The sequence below is a fragment of the Micrasema longulum genome, unplaced genomic scaffold (genome assembly GCF_059751315.1).
Source record: "Micrasema longulum isolate JH-2025_06_02 unplaced genomic scaffold, ASM5975131v1 h1tg001262l, whole genome shotgun sequence".
Taxonomy (NCBI): domain Eukaryota; kingdom Metazoa; phylum Arthropoda; class Insecta; order Trichoptera; family Brachycentridae; genus Micrasema; species Micrasema longulum.
In genome coordinates, this window is record NW_028278449.1 from 41,913 (window position 1) to 63,624 (window position 21,712).

Sequence of the window (21,712 nt, forward strand, 5' to 3'; positions counted from 1 at the left end):
ATCTGACTCAGAGAACTGACAGTTTGTGAATACTAAATACGTTTAAAAATCATGGTCTATTGGATTTGGTTAGAAAATTGCTCGTAACGATTGATGGTTAGCATGTTGTACATTCAAAACGAAATATTGTTTAGATTACTGATAAATTTCATGTAAATACATTACACCGAATATTATGATAACCTTCGCTCTTTTCTTTGATAATTTTTTTTTAACATGAACGCTGTATCTGCTATTTGTTTACTGCCTCTTCCACTTTAAAAGAATTGTTTGATTACCAGCTGTTATTATTAATGAGAATATGGTTTGTGTTGATCGTAGAAGTATAAATGAAAGTGAAATGATTTTGATTTGACACTGACACAAGTAGCAAACATAACCTATATCCGCATCTTACATCTTACCTCACGTTGACTTTATCAATATACTCAATACCAACTTAGAAGACAATAAGGACTAATCTGAATCATATTGTAATATTTTAAAAGTTACTTGGAGTTCGTAATTACAAAGTATTTTTCGTAAAAAAGGAAAAAACATTGAAAAACGGAAATCGAAAAAGTACAACAATGTAACATTTGGAGTTTGCCGCCAATCTTTGGAGTTGGCTCAGGGTGGCCATAATAATGAATATTGCGGGTGGTGATATTATTTGATCGTTCCTACCTTTATATAGACTGTTTTTTGTTGCCCTTTAGATTCGACTTTACAACTGAGTACCTCAAGTATATTTTAGATAAGTAGAGCACAGCTTGGATAGGGTGTGTTATTGCAGTTGAATGCGTAAATTATTATCATTTATAAAACAATTTTAAAAATTCAAATATAACTGATAACCTAAATTTTTGTGAATAATATTTTGAGCATGCCCAAACTTTTTACGTTTATTTAAGACAATTTTTATTACGCTTACTATGCATGTATTATACCCATTGATTGTGTCTCTGTGTTGCTTTATTTAGAGCTGTATAAAAACCTAACAAGAATCTAACATTAAAATAAATTATTGTTCTTTTAGGATGCACAAGAATAACTGTTTAGAAGAAAATTGTAAAAGAGCTGCAGGTTTATTGCTACAATTTCGTTTTGTAAGTTTGTTCGTTCATCATATATTCATCACACTCGAACGTAATCAAAATCGTAGTTTGCTCGTAGTAGTTCCTTCTCATATGATATAAATAAACTTATGAAAAGAATTAGCTACAGAATAAAGCCACTAATATGTATAATGAGGAAGTTCAGTGGTTTTAAAAAAAAAAAAATATTTGTTAATAGACTATAAAACTAAGCGAAAAGTTTTTTTCTTTAATTTTTATAGATCGTATTATCAGCGCTTTGATTTTTTAAAGTTTTGCATTTCTGAAATAACTCCGTATGTAACGTCAGAGGTTCATTTCCGCTTATTCTCATTCAGTTCTTCTGCATTGGTTCAGAAACGGCAAGCAGACCAGAAATCTTCCATAGCTCTCAGATCATAGGTTGATTCATATGAACCAGTGATGTCATTCAAAGTGGTGCGTTTTTATTAAAATATTTTTTATTATTTTTTCTGTACATTTTCAAGAAACTTTGATGTACAATTTAATGCTCTAATTTTTACCCCGTGCAAGAAAACATTTTTTGTATCCAATTTCCCGTAGGACTGAAGTTCCGCATTGTAAATCACAAAATATTTTGGAGAAACAATATATAAAACAGTTCATAAAATAAATTCATTTTAATTAAAAGTAAAAATATCACATCATACTTTTTTCACACATTAAAAATAATAATAATGCATACAGTATTAATTTTTCATTATATTAATAACTATTATACTGATTATGAATATTATGGATAATTTTGTGTTTTTACTATCACATGTTGAGTACTTACCTATTAATAATTTTAAAGGTAATCAATTACACATATAAAAAACATAATATATTTTTTAATTCTTGCCACTTTGAATATTCAACAAATTAATTTTTTAACTATTATATTACATAAATAACATTTAATTGTCACTGCTAAAATTAAAATCTTAAAGCATTACTTTAATCGTGAAATTCCTCTTTCACCAAACATTACATTTTTTAACCGGATTCATGGGCGTTCCAGAAGGGCAGTTGAAGACTCTGGCAAAATCCTCAGAATTCGACACTGTTCCGATTACTCTAAACTTTCCCGGACTATGTACTGCTGTTTTGAGTTTGTTTTTCATGGCTTCCGGTCTCATAGCTCCACACCATACCTAAAAAAACAACAAAACAGATGTTAAAGAAATTATAATATTTAAAATGTTGGACAGATATTGTACAACTGGACAAAAAAAAAACCTGACATAAATATGTGCATTGTTTCTTTGTAATAATATTTAGTTTGTTTTAATTATATCTTGTTATTTTTAATAAATTATATATATTTTTAAATTAAAACTTGTAAAACAGTTTAAATTTTGATTATTATTAGTATTGATTTGAATTGTTTTAGCATCATCAAATGAAATAAAATTTCAGATAGAAATTCCTAGCTTGTCAATATGTGAAACAAAGAACCTCTGTACATTGCAAAAAATTAAAAATAACATAAGAAAACGAAGTAAACATTAAACTCTGTTTTTTATTTGCCAAAATTCAATATGTTACTACTTTCGTAAAATATAACAATATTATAATCAAAAAATTACACCTTATAAAAAATACAGTTAGTAAGCTCAATTTGAAAAAATGCCCACAAAGACGTCTGAGTGTGGGCCATTCTATAATTTATTGCATATATTTAGGTAAATAAGAAATAAAATATTGTAACAATCAATAAATAGGATTTCATCATTGCGCCATGAAAATCGGCTGTGTTTTTTGCAAAAATGTTCTGGAGAAACAAAAAACATCGCAGACTAATAGAAATAAATGTCTGGGAATATTGTTTTTTTTAGTGAATATATAATTGAACGTAGTTATGCAAAAAGCAGCCAACCATAGAAAAGTGAAACTGAGATAATATCCCTTTTGTGAATAGAGTGAATAATCAAATCTACGAAATAGTTGGAATGTTTTTGACTTAGAAAAATGATAAACAATGTATGCATTATTTTTTTTATATATTACAAACAAGAATGTAATTATGTATTTGACCAGTTTTATTGATTTTTAAAGTACTGTAAGATTTTTCTAGTGCTGTGGGTGTTTTCTGCAGATTGAGAAACTCCGTTTTTGTGATCGGCCTATCAGGTGATTACACACAATTACCAAATGTTTTTCATTTGGGATAGTGTAGCAAATGAGCTTAAATATATTACTAAAGAGAACATAATATTGTGTAAATAATATTATTGGCCAAATTGTTACCTGTGCAAAATTCAAAAAGAATAGTTGTGTACTTGTAGCATTTAATCCTGGCAATGTTTCATCCTTGTCATCATTTTGTTTCAACCAGTGGTTGTATGCTCTGAAAGCTTGTTTGATTCCACCATTATCAGCTATATTTTCTCCCTAAAGTTCAACGGTGAGTGGTTACAATATTTAAAAAACCATCCAAAGTTAGGGGCAGATTTAACAAAAGAAAAAGTAATATCGGTGTTCATAAATTAATAAACAGTTTTAACTTATTTAATTAATTAAAATTTAATTAACATTCATAATATAGTTGTTTTATACCTGCGTATTCACACCGTCAAGTGACATAGAGACTTCTGACACAGTGTATTCACTGTATTGATCTATAAGGCATTGGGCCTTTTTATGAAACAACTTTATATCCAAATCATGCCACCATCTGAAAATAAAGATTAAACAAATATGCAAGTCTTTTAATCAATAAATTTTACAAACTTTAAGATATTAAAAAACATTAACATTAATTCAATTTACTACTTAATTGTAGTAGAGAAAAAGTACTTACACATTTTCTTAAAAAAAAGAATCAAGTCAAGTAATAATAAGAAATTGTAAAAGAGCAAATATACATAAAAGTTTGAAAGTATTAAGTGTTAGAGATACACAAATTTAAAAAATAATTTAACCTTTTATGTGATCCAAATTAATTTAATATTTTTGTACAGCGTGTTTGAATGTTCAATAACCCAGTGTTAGTAACATAATGTTTTCAAATAAAATATTCTAGTGTGCTTATTAACACAAACAAAATTGAAATGTTTACTTGGTTCGCCGACAGGCACAAAAGCATCAACATAGGGTTATTAAACATTCTAATGCACTTAAGGTACTTATGCATAATAAATGCTAAAATATCAACCTATTTTGATAAATTATTATGAAAATAAAACTTTGTTATTAGTGTTACGCAATTTTTATTCTTTTACAAGATTTTATTTTTTCTTTATTTTTATTTATATTATATTTATTTTATTTATATATTTATAAATATATATTTATTATATTTATTTTCATAATAATTTATAATGAAGTGTTACGAAGTGAATGTCGATTCAATTAACAATATTATTTTGATGAACTTTAAAAAAAGAACTCACAAAATGTTGTATATGACTGTAGAATGTTTATATTATAGTAAAAGTAAAGCAACCTGTGCAGATTTCCAAATTTGTCAAACAGTCTTCCTTTATCATCGAATCCGTGCGTTATTTCATGTCCAATGACCACTCCGATTCCTCCAAAGTTCAGGCTCTTGGGGAAATATCTGTGGTAAAATGGAGGCTGAAGAATGCCGGCTGGAAACATGATTTGGTTCTTGTTTCTGCTATAGTATGCATTCACTACCGCGGGGGCAGTGTTCCATAAAGTTTTATTGACAGGTTGGCCAAGTCTTAAAACAAATTTCATCAAATGAGAGATTTATTTAAGCATGTCAGTTATTTTAAGAAATAAAAACCATTAAATATCGCTGGATTAATGCCAATATCACAAACCAGTAAAAACATAATTTTAAGATATCAAGGTTTGAAGTTTAAAACTGGTATTATATGTTAATCTCTTTAAATTGTACTGAATCATCAAATGTGGAAAAGAATAGCAGAGCTAAAGTGAAATTGGGCGGGTCATGTTTCTTAAATGTTGGTTGGTAGCAGAACAAAAATGATGGACTAGAGACCCGAGGACATGACACAAAAGGGTAGGGAGACCCCAGACCAGATGATCCGACGACATTAGAGGGGTTGCAGGTCTGAGGTGGCAAAGAGTGACAGCTGACAGGGAATTGTGGAGGACCAAATGGGAGGCATTTCTTTAAAAAAAGGCTGAGTAAGTAAGTAAAACAGCTTAATAAATATCTGGTAGTAGTGATGGAATAATTAACATTGTAATTTCAAAATATATGATAAGCATTAACAAATAGGTACTAATTAAAGTTGCCAAATTTAATTCATTTGAATGTATAACGAAAACGGTAAAGTTGTAATATGTATTACAAAAGCAGTTATGTAGTTGATTAACCCTTCTCTTACTGTGCCAAAAACATTCTTGGGTTGCAGTGCTGTGTAGGCAATACACATGTAAAAATGAGAGATTTTTAATTGGATAAATGGAATATTCATAGGCATTTTTTTCAATTATTTATAGTTGAAGCCAAAAGTAATAATATTCGAAATATAATTGCTAAAAACATGAAAAACCTCCCTTAACGAAGCTCGGAAAGCTACTGCGGAGCTATTGGCGTACCGTACTGAAGTAATAGCAACTTTGCAATTCATGGGTGTGACGCGTGAAACTGTGTCTCTCGCTCCCGAATAAACCTGTAGTATCGAGAGTGAGACGCAAAGAGTGTGCAAGACAAACGTATATTCGGTACTCTTTTACATCACATGTAAACTTAAGAATGTATCAGTGATTTTTTCTGAAAAAAGGGTTTATCTGTACCCAATAAGTATTTATTATATGATAAAAATATATTTAACCAATACATAAATCACACAAAACACATAACTGGGAAGGGAGGGTTAAGCAAATAGTATTTAGCAGGTAGCATTAAGCAATTTGGGAAATCTATGATGATTTAAAAAAAAAATGGCACTGATCTAAAATGATTAGTATTAGTGCTAGAAATAGCATTTAACATGTATGCTTAGTCTATTGATAGTCCGGCTTCTTTTAAATGAGTTTTCTGTGGTTTTCTCTTCATTAGGCAAATGCCCAGATCCTATAATTTCCTAACATTGGAAATAAAATCCACTTGTGAAATATAAACCTTGTGAGACTGTTCCAGATGGAGAGAGACTGTCTACAGACGAGCCATGCGTGGAGTCAGGCGTAATCACTATTCTCAGACACGAGGCACGGATTGAAGAGAGAGACATTATAAGCAAGGTCAATAATACTGTAACTCCTATTAAAAAATATGAAAAAACATGTTATGCTGTTTTTTTTTTTCATTAGCATGCTAGGCGATAAAATACATAAATTCCTATCACTAGTATTCATTATTCATCCATTTCTGTAGTTTAGCTAACATTTGCAGTACATAAATCTCCAAACTGTCCGAAATACAGATAAGCGACTTTGGCATTAGCCCGACAATTGCTGTAATCTTGCCTTACCTAGCTTGTTCAGTTTTTGTAAGCTGCTTTAGAATATTCAAAGTATTCTCAAAATATGTGTTTGGATGAACAGTTATATCTTTGTATCTTTCATTTAACTCATCGAGATTTAGAATGAAATCCGGATACCCTATCCTCAGGGTCATAGTATCTACTTTATCGGTAGCCAATACTTTAGTTTCTCCGTCGATCCAAGTCGTTAAATTCAAAAGTTCTCTAAAAGATTCCTGGATCTCCCGAGTCATTATTAATGTGTCATTCTTGCTGTTTTCGTCAAAGTATTTCTTAACAAACATGGATCCTAGTGCCATTCCCATATTAGAGTTTACTTGAGCAACACAATTCTTCCATCGCGGTGGTGCTTGCTCACGACCAAAGAGAATATAGTAAAACCTGAAAATATATAATATACATCATCTAATCAGAATATAGACAAAACAGTTTTTTTTATATTTTATTTAATTTTCTGCAAGTTCGCAATTCATAATATGTAGCATTGTAAAATTTTAGAGAGTTAATATTCATCATCATTCCCATTCCACACCTAATGGTGCATAGGGCACTCCGTTGGTACACTAATCACAGCATGTCTTAATCATTTTTGTTACACGAAGGTAAGATGATCAGTCTTAAGCTACAGGTCCAGTCCTGGGACTATGAAATATTCTAGCGTAAAAACACCTTTTTTACTTTCACCTTTTCACCTTTCACTAAATATTTCATGTCAATCACGCCGAGAATCGAACCTGATTAATAATAAATATATATATATGCAAAGATAATGCCAGATATTACGAGGAAAATATTAATTACATTTTTTAAACCTTTTCACCTTTCACTAAATATTTCATGTCAATCACGCCGAGAATCGAACCTGATTAATAATAAATATATATATATGCAAAGATAATGCCAGATATTACGAGGAAAATATTAATTACATTTTTTAAATAATAAAAATACCCATCTATTAATTGAAATATTTTCTCAACAGAGAAGAGCAAATACTTATTGTAATTCAATTTTTAAAACGTGAAAATAAAAAAAAACACTAATGCTGAAAAAACACTACTTTATAAAAACCCAAGTTACCCAAATAATACATGCTTAAAAGTTTGCAGTTGTACTAATTCATATTAATAGCTAAAATAAGAATAAAAATCAAATAAATTTTGAAAATACAAAAAAATTATTCAGCCTTCAATACAAGAATAAATTTTAATAACCTTATAAAAATTCTAATAAAAATATTTGTTTATTTCTTGGTTCAACTTATCAGATAAGTTTGAATTGAATTAAAATAAAGAACATAATAATATGACTTGCCTTTGTTTAGCTTCTTGAAATTTGTCATCTAGATTATTGACCCGGTGTCGCACAAATCTCCACAGAAGATAATTGGCAATTGTTTTGGGCTCCGTCTGCTCTATCAATGATACTAATTCCTGTTAAGTGAAACAATCAATTTTGGCTCGTTGAAGGTATATAAATACAAATTAAAATATGCACACAATCAACTATAAGAGTATAAAGTCTTATACAAATATACATACTCAAATATTTATATTTTAGAGCCATTTCCTACACTTCAATACTTAAATCATTTCAATAGTCGTTTTCAAGACATAACTACAATGTTAAAGCACCTACTGCATTTTAATTATAAATTATAATCGGCAAATGGGGACAGATAAATATGGTAATATAATATAAACTTTATTTTCTATATCCGGAACATGGTCTCGTGGTAGTCATGGAATTACAAATCGGAGGTCCTCAAAGCCCGCATCTACCACAATTTAATTTTCATATTTTATTAGTTTTGAAAATGAATTCCTAAAATTTAAATATTTAGGTACGAGTAAATCACAAGAATGCAAACATCCATTTTTAAAAAATGTGTAAATTTAAGTCTTATTTCACATTTGCATAACTAATAAATTTTATTTTAAAGGTTAAGTACCTACCTACCTATATACAAATGAAATTTAATTTAATTTTGTCCCATGAGTGTTGTAAACATTAAAAAACTAGATTGAAAACGAGACTCCTAGTAATGCATATTGAAGTGCATTCATATTTATTTAAGCACTATACATTCATACACAGTTTACATACATATGCATAAGGGCGCGCATATTTTCTAGAGGCAATTTCTTCCTACCTACCACATTGATAGCTGTCTACTACAAAAAATAATTTCTCACAAACCTCAGCATATTTTAAAGCAAATATAACAACAGTTTCATTGGGCGATACTGTTCTATTCAAAACAACTTCAAGATATCTGTTCCAATTTATTTTGGGTATCAAAGTTGTCAATTCCTTTACAGTCAACCTTTGGTATAGTTCTGATATATTTCTCCTGTCTTCTGGGGCTGACGTTATTTTAGCCAACCTAGAAAAATAATTGAAAAATACTTACGAAACCATCGCAAAGCATCGAGTAAAATATTATTTAAATCGATTAGTTGCCTACCTAGTTTCAAACTCCACAATTTCCTCTGATCCTTTTACTGCGTTCTCATGTTCTGATCCGAGTAAAGCAACTATTTTAATCAAATAGCTTTTATAAGCGTCCAAGTAAACTTTGTTTGTTGGCTGAAGGAAATAATCTCTCGTTGGAAGTCCTAAGCTGGTTTGATCAAACTGTATCACAAATTCATCAGAATTTTTTATGTCCGGTCCAACCCATTCGGAGAGAAGGATGTCATTATTGTATAATCTTAAATATGCCATAAGTTCTAACCAATTAAATTTAGATTCATCCCAATTTGGGTTTAAAATTGGCCAGTCTCCGAGGGTTTTTAATAAATCCAACAATGGCTGGTGTCCCCTTTGCTCCAGGATGTCATAATTCATACATGATTCATATAGGTTTTTTGCTTTTATTGTTGCTATATTTTTACTTTGTTTTTCAATTTTTAACTCATCATTTACTATTGCATCGAAGTCATAAAATGCCTTTCTTTTTACGATTCTCGCATGTTTTTTTCTATTCTTTTTTACTTTATCATTAAACTCACTAAGGTAAGCCTTGTTTGTTTTAATATTATTTTTAAGTTTTTTATTTTCTTTGTTCGAATTCCTCTTGGTTCTTCTGGTTTTATCATAAGATAATGAAAACCCATCTCTATTTATATTCGGAGAAGCACTTTGAGTTGTTTGATCAATAATGGCCCCATTATCATCTAAACTGACAAGGCTATTAAGATTGTCAGAATCTAGATTCGGTCCATCATTAGAAATTTTCCTTTTAAATTTGCTTTTTAAATGATTTGAGTTTCCATCAAAACTGGTTTCCTCTGAAATGTCTAAATTCTCATTGGATAACAAGTCTCGTAAAACAACATCCAAATTTTCCCTCAGCATTTCAAAAGTGTCAAAGCTGAAAAGGATTAAAGAAATTATTATTATTTTTATTTTTTTTCATAATTTAGAATTTTATCAGCATTTAATATAATAATTATTTAGCATGAAATCAAAAACTTCTTCAATGGAATATCTAGTCCATAGATTTTTACAAATATATTATAGTTTAATAAATAGTTTATTAGGGAAATAATTCTCTGGGTAGTAGGCAAAACAGCTTGAAATAAAAATGTTTTAAAAAATAAATTAACTAAGATTTTTTGTTTTGAAAATTTAAATACAAAAAAAATGCTGGACATCGCCTTAAATCTCTGGCAACTGTCTGTCTATGAAAGACGATGCTGATGCAGCACTCAATTTGAAGACAACTGTGACAAACAGCTTTTCCGGTGACTGTAAAGTCCTATATGGGACTAGCATAGTCAGCCATATTGTATTGCTACTCCAGGTTGTGGAAGGGCTCCCGTAGGTAGCTGCTTCGCTCGCTGTCCAGCCAGAATTCATCATTTGTCACTTTGCCCTCCTTTACGCCTCCTTTCCACCATCTCTATCCTCGGTTAGATCTTCTTTAAATAATGGTAAAACATAAGTAATGATTTTGTATTTACCCAGCTTTATCTGCTGGGATGGGATTAAGTTGTGGCCAGTTCCCACAGGCGTACTGGTAAAAGTCTTTGCACGGATCAGCATTATGATCCATGTGACGTTTCATTATATTTGCTTGAGTTCTTCTTATCGCTTCAGGATCACCTTGACTGTTCCAAAAGGATTGATTTTCTGTTAAAAAATACTTGTTTTACCTAGCGCAATAGTATTACACATAATAAATAATTAATGTAGATATATGAATTTTTTGAAAGTTTCTATGCCATACTGATCACCTTTACAAACTCTTAATATTTTTACTAGGAAAATATGCATTACTTAGAACTAATTTTTATAAACAAGATATGTATATGAATATGTTACTTAATTCGGCCCTAAATATTGAAATATTCTAAGTGGGAACTAAAATTTTAATAATACTTTTATCAATCTATTCAACAGACTTAATATGATACAATTTTAATTCAAAGCTATTGTTATACATACTTTCAATAACACATGCACTCAAAACTTCAATAGCTGTGGATTATTTGTGATCTGTAGTGTTTTATCATACATCGTAAATTCAGGTTCTAATTAAAATAATCATACCAATTTCTTCATGCTGGGCAATCTGACCATTTACAGTTTCTATAATATCTATATCTGCATCTTCAAGTATTGTATCTTTATCCTTTATCAATTCATCTCTGAAAATCAATAAAAAAATATTAATTGTCAAAAACCAAAATCTTATTGGCAAAAGGCACCAAAGGCAACACTTGTCTATTAAAGCAAATGTTTTTTTTATCATAAAAAAAAACTATGTGTAAGAATTATTTTATAACTGGAGATCAAAATTGAGACTGCAATATGTTCTTCTAGGCATTTGCAGGGCTTATAAGCATATGCAGGTTCAAGGCCAGATATAGCTGGATTTAGCACCTGTCACTTCTTCTTCTTCTCTGTCGTTCCTCAGTTCTTAGGGTCGTGATCATTGGTACTCTCACCAGCCATTCCATAGACAAAGCGTCTCCACTCTTCACGGCTCTGTGCCCTCTCCAAAGCTTCATATAGGGTCGCCCGTGAGATTGTTTTCACCCGGTCCATCCATTGAGCTGCAGCTCTGCCTCTGCTTCTTTGTCCTGGCACACTGCTCGTGATTATTATTTTCTCCAGATTTTCTGGATCACGTCTAGCTATGTGACCGAAGAACTGCAGCATACGTTGGCAGCATATGGCCAATAGGCAAACTTTTATGTTGAGTTCTTACAGTATAGAGACATTTGTTCTTCTGGCTGTCCATGGTATTCTCAGCATTCGACGCCAACACCACATCTCGAAGGCATCTATTCTCTCCTGCTCACGTGCTTTAATTGTCCACGTTTCTGCGCCATACAAGAATATTGGGAACACAAGCGTACGCACTATGAATATTTTAGTTTTTTTCAAGATGCCCTGATCTTGCCAAATTTTGGTCAGTCGAGTCATGGTCACTTACACGTTTGTAAATGAATATGAGCATATTATTCTCCCCTCCCTTGTAAGCAAGTGTCTGGTTCTTTGTGCCAACTGAACCTATGGTAGGTACGGCTGTGTACAGATCACCTTTTTGTGTACTTATTCTTGGATCAGTTAGTTTGATCAACAATATTTTGAGTTTGCCCAAATATTTGTAGACGAGTACTGGATTTTATTCCCCAGAGAGTGGATCAACATTTAAATTTATATTTAACAAGGACAGAGAACATTTTCGAGAAGGGAATATCGAAGTCAAAGGCTTATGGCCTTTTGATGGTTTAAGAGTCAGATATTAGAAACATCACTTCGTTTCATTCCAACAGAGGCAATATTATTGATGATTGAACTGTTAATGCTATGGGGATTGTTAAATTTATTTATTAACCTATTACATCTGATGAACATGATAGTGTGTGAATACTTTTTGTTATTATTCTGCTTCATCAGTGCAGCCTGACGCCGTACAGATCTCCCCCATCTCTCTCCATTTAAATCGGTTCCTTGTAAGTCATGTTCATAGTGGTCCCGCTATTATCATCTGACCATCTTCTTTAGGTTTTCCTTTTTATTCTTTCCAGTTCTCCCTAGGTATCCATTCAGAGATTTCGCGGTCCATTTTTCTAAGTTATCTCTCCACATGTGACCGACCCAGTTCCATTTTAAATTTTAGCTTTTTTCTATTACATCTTCTAGTTTTGTGATCTTTCGAATGTCAATGGTTCATCGGAGACAAACTTTGAGCTAGACGCACGTCGGTTACAATTGTAAAATTTTTGAAAAATAATTAAGGATGTGGGACTGTGTAAGCTCATTAGTGTCGGCAGCCGGCTAGTTTGTGTTTTGGGCATTAAGTAATAACTTTATCTGTGTAATATTATTTATCATGTAACTCATAATTTATTTTCTATAGTAAATCTTTAAAGATGTTGTTTCTGTTACTGTAGATTGGTAAATACAGTAGCTACTCCAGCATACTTGAAGTAATGATCTCTAGACTAAGAGCGGGCTGTTGTTGTAGAGAAAATAATATGCCACTTTAGCTAAGTGATAGCTATAGATTAATTTATTGATTAGCATTGTGACCTTACAGCACTAGTAAAGGAAATTGATCTTCCAGTATGTAACTCCCAGTAAATGTTTTATAATTTCAGTTTAGTTGTAAAGAAAGGAATGAAATGTAATACCTATAAAAAATAAACAAATCAAATTAATGTTTAGGCGTATAACATACATACCTTGACGTATATTCAGTTTTGGTTATTTGAGTTTCATTTTTTATACTGTCGGGTTCAGATGGGAACACCAAGCTATAAAACAAATCGGTACATTAGAAAACTGTTCGATCAAAATGGTGACCACCATAAAATTATTTTTAATAAATTCAAAATAGACATTGCTTATTAAGAGGATATTACTTAAGAGAGTTTTTGAGTATTAGATAACATATTGGGGACTTGAATAACTTCTTGTTGTTTTTGTTAGATGTTATTATCGGCTCTATGATTTTTTAAAGTTTTGTATTTATTGAAAATGAAATTACTCCGCGTGTGATGTCTTCTTCCCCTTCTTCTCGGTGAGCTCTGCTGATTGGTCAGTTGACTCACCATAAACTGGAAATCTATCATAACTCTGTTACCATTGGTTGATTTAGAAGAACTAGTGACATCGTTGAAAGTACTTAATTTTTTTTTTTTTTTTCCAAGAAACTGCTTTAAAATTTAATGCTCTAATTTTAACTGCGCGAATTTTTTATTATTTTATATCCGATTTCTCATAGAGCTGAACTTCACCATTGGTAAAGGCTTTCAATAAGTTTAAAAGTAAATACATATATAATTCAACTTACTCTTTAGATTCTGGTAAGGCAATCTGTTCTAGTTCTGGATCATTATGATTATCATTCTTCTGTGTATCTTCTACAACTGTCAAATTCTCTGGTGGAGAATCCCTCTTCTGTCGAATATCTTTAAGTTCCGGATTATAAAATTGATTACCGTGTTTTGTATAAAGCCGCGCTGATAAATCCTCATTAAAAATATTAGTGACAATGGCGTCATGGCTAATTGAAAATGCATCATTACTGCTTCCATCATTTTCGGTGTTTTCGAAAAATTGTCTGAAGAAACTTATCAAATTGGTTGACGTTTTGCGGTATTCATCAAAAGAATGATAATTTATTTTATTGATGCTTTGAATATTTTCTTCTCTTTGATTTAAATTGACAAAATCATCAGTCAAACTTTGGTGCACTAGTTTCGAATCTCCAAATGAATTAAGTATAGCTTCACTCTGCCTTTCGTAGAAGTTGATAAAATTTTCAGCTGGTGGTAGCGCTATCGAGCCTGTGGGAATGAAGGATGTACGTATATCGCTGAAGAGCTCTCTGTCTTCCGGAGCCAGGATTTCAGGATGTGTGTAGCGATCAGGAATCCTTCGTGCTGGTTGAGGTGGTTCAGGCTGAGGTGTAATAATCAAAGCACATGTTAGTGTTCCAACTAACACTACAATTATGGTAGCAATTAATTTAACCCTAAAAAAACAAAGCATAAATATTATACAGTATAGTGAATTCTTCATTTTAATCAAGATATATTCTCTTTGAAAACACACAATTCTTATTGATCGACTAGCTCTGTTTTACATCGTGGATAAGTTGTACTTTTTTTCCACACTTCCTCTTTTCAAAATAGATGGTACAGAAATTCCATTCATGACTTCAGTCAAAAACTTAGGTATTATCATTCATAAGCATTTAGAGTGGCACGATCAGGTTAACGAAGTTAGTCGTAAACTTTATAGCAGTTTGCACTCACTTAAAAGATTACAGAATTTCTTGCCAATTAATGTTAAGCAAACATTAGTCCAGAGCTTACTTCTTCCACTCCTTGACTACGCGGATGTATGTTATCCAGATGCTAACTCTGAATTGCTTGATAAGTTAGAACGATTGCAGAATATTTGTATTCGTTATATCTTTAATCTTCGCAAATTTGACCACATAACCGAGTATCGCACGCAACTACACTGGCTCAGTATCAGGCATAGAAGAAACATTCACATTCTATCACTTCTTCACAATATTTTAAATAATCCCACTTCGCCTGTTTATCTGAGAGAGCTCATCCAACCTCTTTCACAACACGGACTATCTCTTCGTTCTAGTAACGAGAGAACCCTTTTAATACCCTGTCATCGCTCTAATTTTTTTGCCTCCTCTTTCACAGTAGTAGCCGCTCGATTGTGGAATAATCTACCCACTAATGTTAGAGACGCCCCTTCTTTATTTACATTTAAGTCGAGATTGAAATGTCACTATCTAAATATTTAAATTGTTACTTTATCCTTCTTCTTTCCTTCCCATCCCCTCTCCACTCTTCATAGTAAAGTGTTTTTTTTTTTTTTTACATATATTTATTTTTGTTAATCTTTGCTTTTAATTTTTGTGTAAAATTGTAAGATTCAATATGTCCATGTATTTATAATTTTCTCAAACTGAACGGTTTGGGTAGGTAGGAAGAAATTGCCTTAAGGCAATATGCCCGCCCTTATATGTATATTTATTGTATACGTATATAAAGTGTCAATAAATAAAATAAATAAATACTTGATTTATTATTTTGAAAAAAAAAAACATAGTCCGTTAGTATAAATTATTAAAATTAGTGCATAAGTATGGTACAAAAAATACTGCATATATATATACTATAACAATTTATTACACGATGAAGGTAAAATGAATGTAAAAGTCTTACCCATACAATTAAGAATGGTCTTACCGTTTGGATGCCAGTCAGAATAAAATTCATACTCTCATTTATTTTTAGCGCTAATTTCCGCGATTTCTTATAACATTAAAGCATATTTTTTACATACGGGTTCAATACTAGACCTACACTTAAAAATGAGGAAAAATAGTCATATTCAGTTGCATATTTGTTTTCATTATAAACATCATAGAATTAAGAATGTCTTAATTCTATGATAAACATGATATTATCCTGATACCTGCATAAAAATATGTTATATTTTAAACTTTGACAGCCGGAAACAAAGACCGAGTGTCAGGGCAGCCAGATATGTTTTTAAAAATTAAAATTATTAGTAATTTATTTTGTCAGAAGATGGCAATAATGAATAAAAATATAAGCGGCATCTAAATATTTTCAAAAATATTATACCTACATACAAAAAGATCAATATTTCAAAACATATGAAACAGTATCTATAGATAGCTGTATTTTTTTTTAAGTATAACATTTTATTTTTAATTAAGGCTAGTTTTATTTCTCATATTTATATTGAATCAGTCACTAATATTATTAATTTATTTTAATACTTCATAAAAATACTCAGTACTCATAAGAAATCTAATTATATTTTTTTGGGCCGGGCATTTATATTTGCAAAAAAATAATTATACGTACCTGTTAGATGGTAGTTTTATTATTTCAAATAAACAATTGAGGACATTAACATATATGTACATGTGCTCTGATCTGCGTATAACATTTGTATTATAAACTAATTATCGTTCTTACCAAAATGGATCATATACGACCATCATTGAGCTTGAAAGATCTGAACTGGAGCTTTCGCAGCGAACAAAGTTTGTTGTCAAAACTCGTTTGGAATTTTTGATTAAGGTATTATAGGTAAGTATTGTATGTAGCAAGTTTAGTATCTACAGAAAATTTGGAGCATTATTTTTAGGACCTCTTCAAAGTTTGTCGGGAACAATCCTGTGGTAGAAATAAATTAATTTCGTACCGAGCACCACAGAACTTTAATAATTTTAAACATTCAACTTATTGATAGGACACCGAAAAACCTTTCAAAAGGAACCTATATCAGTATGTATTTTTATTTTTTAACACCCATGTGGCTTTTACACACAAGTGACAAAACACAGGCGGGCCACAAAAAAACATTTAAAGAAATACAGTTTTAAAAAAGTAGAGGTATATTATCTTTCAATAAATACAAGAAAATAAAAGCGAAAGAAAAATATAAAAAAATCGAATAGAGAAAATTCAGTAAATACATTTTGAAAGGTACATAATATTACAATGAATTGTTTTTAATAAATTAATATATATGTAGTTTTGTTATATAAATAATGTATGCATGCTTTGATAAAAAACTTAAAAAATACATACTAAAATAAAATATTGCAAATATTGTCCGTTTTATTATTTGTATAATCTTCTTTTCTCAAATTCTCAAAGTGTATTCCATTTTATTGAGAAGAAGACATAAAATGCTTTCCTCTAAAATATTGATTTGTTGGTTAAAATGTTTTGGCGATTATGGCTCGTAAATATTGTTATTGAATAGCATAAGATGTATACGCGGCCTAAGTTGAGGCCATCACCGTACTCACACATATGTAAAGCTTGTATACAGTGTTACTTTTCTGTATAAATTATATTTTATTAAATTATTGTAATTTATTAATATATTTTTTTTAAACCATATTTTATGCCCAACATTTGGTATAGTGGTTAGTGCATTTGGTTGCCGTGCGTGAGGTTAACGTGAAATATTTGTTCAGAGTTATTTTTCACAGCAATGTTTCGTGTTAATGCAGAAATATTTTATATGTATTCCTATGAACAATATACTGCACTTTTAATTTAAATAAAAACAATGTGAAAAATATTATAAAATTAACAGTGACTATAAGACCTCGATGGTTCCGGCAGTGCGGTTTTTTCTAGTGTCGCGTCGTAGTTAATATATTATTCTACTGTACCCATTAAATACCTTAATACAATAAAGACTGATTGCGACTATTATCTGCAACTTATTTCGATGACAGAAAAGATTAATTTGATAAAATATAAACGTTTTCTTAGAATTCAGCCATACCTATACAAAGTAATTTATATCAAGTGGGAATTACCAGGGTTAATATGCAAGCAATACACGGAGAGAGTTTATGTTTTTTTTTAAATTTAAATTAATAGTATGTTAACAGAAATACATTTATAAAATCGTTGCCTACTTTATTGTTTTTATATAAATTGATACTTGAATTAATCGTTTTTCATTTCTTTTTTTGCTGTCAGGTCTAAGAGAAGTTTTGTAATAATGTAACTTGTTTTTGGCCGATGTTATCATGTTTTGGTAGAAGGCCCTAATGAAGGAAAAAAAAATTTTGGTTCGAAATTTTTTAGTGCATTCCATTACTTATATTCGATTATTTGCTGAGTAGCCCAATATTTTTTTATAACAACCCGAGTAAACGATTAGAAATAAAATTATCCAGAACCAAAGCACTTGAGCCACAGACTAAAGATATAATACACTCGAGCTTTCCAACAAATGCGTGACGATTGCGAGACGGCCGATTTATAAATATTCATTTGTTTATTTATTTGTTCTTTTACAATTTATGTGCTACTTTTTACAGTAAAGATAATGTCCCCTCACTGGGGTGTCCCGTGCCGAGGGAGACATTTTATATAATTTTAAAACATACCTTATTTAACATAATTAAATCGTGATATCATATCATATAAAATACCCATTTAAACATCAAAATCGCTATGACATTTAGTTTGAATTATTATTAAATTTTGTCTATTTAATCCATGTTTTGTAAATATGATATATTTTTAATGCATACACCAAAATACTTTATTTATTATTTACAATGAATCAGCTCCGATATTAAACTAGATTTATCCGAATTCACTGGAAATGCTACCCCAGCACAGTTTTATTATTTTTATTATTATGTCATTGTAGCTCTCAGCAAATTAAACGAAAAAAAGACGAAAAAAATGTGCTTAATAATACATTTAAATATCATCCTATACCTGCGTTAGAGATTCATTAATTCGGTCATAAATCATACTTGGAAGTACGGCGCATTTCACACAGCGGTAAAAATCCACACGGCACAATAACATTATAACATAGGGTGGGTTTTGATATTTTTTCATTTTCATTAATTTCCTTTTCGCACCTAATGGTGCATAGGGTACTGCATTAGTACACCAATCGCAGCGTTAAAACACAGTTTTAAATCAATATTTCACATCAACTGTCGGGAATCGAACCAGAGACCTCTTGCATGGCAGGCAAATGCGCTGACCGCTACACCACGAGGCCGGGTTGATATTTATAGTATTCTAATTATTTTTTAAATTACATTGATTTATTGAATGACAGGCAAACGCAATGAGTTGACTAATCTCTACTTGAATTAATTTTGCAGGATTTTTTATCTAAGAGTAGCCCCTGAATGAAATTGAAATAAATACAAAATAATATAATAAATGTCAATTCACCCTAATTTTACAGTGCCGTGTGGATTTGGATGATTCATCTCACTCGCACATTAGTGTATTCCTCGGAAGCCTGTAAAGACACACCGGCCAATACTTGACTATTTAAATGTATTGGGTGGCCTCAACTAGAATTGAGTTACCTATACAAACTTGTTTATTTTTAAAATCGCACAAGCGTATGCGTAAAATGAAAAAAATATCATAGAAACTGAAACGTTTAGGCAAATTATTTGCATTTTAAGTGAGTTATGATTTATTCCTGAAATAAATAAAACAAAAAATATTTTTAAATTTGATGGGGCTTTCATCAAGCTTGGTTTGCTTTTATTTATGTTTTGTTTTGCCCTGTATTGAATCTATAACAAGAATTACACGTATAAATATATTGCACAAAATAATCATTTGACACTGACCCGGTATATTGTATATTGTAGTAGTAAAAAAATATATGCACATATTTCTGTGAATCTCCACATTTTCCCTATTCTAACCCTAGAATGGTTACGTGATTATTTAATAACTCCACCTTAAGATTACGTTATATTAGTACTGTAATTAGTTATAAATTATTATAATCATGTAATTATGTGGATATATTAAGTTAAATTAACTTTTGTGGAATGCTTTGATCGGAGCAGTACTTATTTTATAACACTATTCCTGTCAGAATAAAAAAAAACATAATTATATTTATGAAACATTACTAAAAAGCTGAACAAAAATTTGTCGCCTGAGAAAATTGAATAAGTGTCTAATATTTAAAAAAAAGAAGTATGTTTACCTTTTCTTACTGATCTCTTTTTTTTTCTCTTCTTCTTGGATTGCAGATAACTCCATACAGAACGAACGAGCCCTTTTCGCTTGATGTAATGTTTTATCGACACTTTCCATTATTCAGAAAATAAACTATTGCATTATTCACTATTTTCCATAGAGTAAGTTCTCACAAATTCTCACCTACTTAACTAAGCTGGACTTTTTTATGTTCTGTTATATTATTTGCAAAAGATAAACAACGAATTAAACGATACTGATTTAATCTGATGTCAGACAAACAATAGTCCCCCACTTTGAAACGGTTTAACTATTTCAAAAGAACACGCAATAAATAGTTTTACACGGTTATTTCACAAATTATATTAGTGTCTTATCACTGTACAGAAAAAAGATTGTAAGAAGGACAAATACATTCAGAAAGACTTAAAATAATATTGTAAAATAAATGTCTTATCCGTTTACTGGACAAAAATTTATTGGCTTCATCCGGCCGAAGCTAAGATGCTAATACTCAGTAAGGAATTAATATTTGCATTACTATTATGATATTATTATAACTTAGGTAAGTTCGTTGCTTTGAATACACATAATTGAATAGAAATATTCATATATTGATACAAGACGGCACCATTTAAATATGTACATACAAATGTAGTAGGTAGTTCGGGATTACAATAAATTATTGCCAACATTATAAATTTATGTTCGAACTGGTGTTAACGGTTTAAGTTTAATACATTAAAGAAATATTACGGTATTAATGAAGTTTATCCATTTCTACAACGTGTGTCGTGTATTAGAATAATATATTAGAAATGTAAACATCTAAAATAATAGTTTTTTTATCCGCATAATATTGACTCGTTTCTTCCTATTTGGAAATTACTTTTTGAAATAAACAATTTTCTACTCATTTTTATTTTTTGATTAGTTTTATTTTTTTGCAACAACCTAATTGAAAATAAGGTACTGATAAAAACATTGCATAATTTATAAGTTGAGGTTCGATGGCAAAAGTATATAATGCGACAAATTATTATACTTTTGGCATCACCAACAAGAATAAACTATGTATAAAAAATAAAATTGATTAAGTGATTAGTTCAATAAAAGTTTAATTTGGTTACCACTGATGTTATTGGAATAATTGTTTTGCTCACACAAAGGTAATTTATAAGAGAGTAAACAAACACAAAATGATTGAGCTTCAGAGCGCAGGACTGCGAGGGATAAGAACTATTATACTTCTGATGTATTGAGGAAATCCCAAGAGGAAATGGATCTAGTCTCTAGTCTAGGCTCATACTCTTGCTAGTGAGACGGGCTCATTCAGCCAATTTAGATCAATTGGATATTGTGTAAAAAAATTGCTTAGCATCGCATCTGACAATAGCAATCTGGTTGGAATTACTGATAAATGAAGATAGTCGTATTCATTGTGAGAATCGTTACGACGTTAAAATGCACATGGAGATGTAAGCAACATTGTAGGTGCATGTTTACATACAATATAAGTAAATCGCTTTAATAATTTATTTCTCAATTCGAAAATAATGTCTTAAGTTTTTCTGTAAATCAGTATGATATTATTTATTTTAGGCTACCACTAAAGTAAATGCACATCAAATCATCGCCGTAATGTTACCTATGCTACGTGACAATTTATTAT

General features: G+C 30.6%; 1 protein-coding gene and 1 long non-coding RNA gene across 14 annotated transcripts; one reads left to right on the plus strand and one right to left on the minus strand.

The window, feature by feature from the left end:
- Positions 1 to 8: 8 nt before the first annotated feature.
- Positions 9 to 6,473, plus strand: LOC148276187 (uncharacterized). Of its 10 annotated transcripts, none has more exons than XR_015823849.1 (4): positions 9 to 96; positions 1,019 to 1,088; positions 5,030 to 5,201; positions 6,163 to 6,473. It is a non-coding gene; the product is annotated as an uncharacterized LOC148276187 (long non-coding RNA). The 10 variants fall into 10 exon arrangements; XR_015823843.1 differs by having other exon boundaries at positions 5,027 to 5,205; positions 6,163 to 6,464; XR_015823841.1 differs by having other exon boundaries at positions 5,030 to 5,205; positions 6,163 to 6,450.
- On the minus strand, positions 1,532 to 21,467 carry Nep4 (M13 family metallopeptidase neprilysin 4). Of its 4 annotated transcripts, none has more exons than XM_088234610.1 (14): positions 21,171 to 21,467; positions 20,048 to 20,419; positions 13,818 to 14,501; positions 13,207 to 13,278; positions 11,063 to 11,160; positions 10,474 to 10,642; positions 8,973 to 9,881; positions 8,705 to 8,891; positions 7,820 to 7,938; positions 6,494 to 6,886; positions 4,528 to 4,767; positions 3,639 to 3,756; positions 3,330 to 3,473; positions 1,532 to 2,233 (listed from the first exon to the last, which is right to left on the minus strand). In XM_088234610.1, the coding sequence occupies exons 2-14, from the start codon at positions 20,155 to 20,157 to the stop codon at positions 2,057 to 2,059; spliced, it is 3,420 nt and encodes a 1,139-aa protein (XP_088090736.1). In that variant the 5' UTR covers positions 20,158 to 20,419; positions 21,171 to 21,467; the 3' UTR covers positions 1,532 to 2,056. The 4 variants fall into 4 exon arrangements, with proteins under 4 accessions (XP_088090736.1, XP_088090737.1, XP_088090739.1 ...); XM_088234611.1 differs by having other exon boundaries at positions 20,048 to 20,253; positions 21,171 to 21,287; XM_088234613.1 differs by lacking the exons at positions 20,048 to 20,419; positions 21,171 to 21,467 and adding an exon at positions 17,657 to 18,014.
- Positions 21,468 to 21,712: the final 245 nt, after the last annotated feature.

What these genes read in the sequence shown, in the direction of transcription:
- Nep4 (XM_088234610.1), bottom strand. Translation starts at nt 20,157, where the DNA reads ATGGAAAGTGTCGATAAAACATTACATCAAGCGAAAAGGGCTCGTTCG. An exon ending in GCCTTACCAGAATCTAAAGA is followed by an intron (nt 13,279 to 13,817) that starts GTAAGTTGAATT and finishes TTTGTTTTATAG; the next exon opens with CTTGGTGTTCCCATCTGAAC. An exon ending in ATCCCAGCAGATAAAGCTGG is followed by an intron (nt 9,882 to 10,473) that starts GTAAATACAAAA and finishes AATCCTTTTCAG; the next exon opens with CTTTGACACTTTTGAAATGC.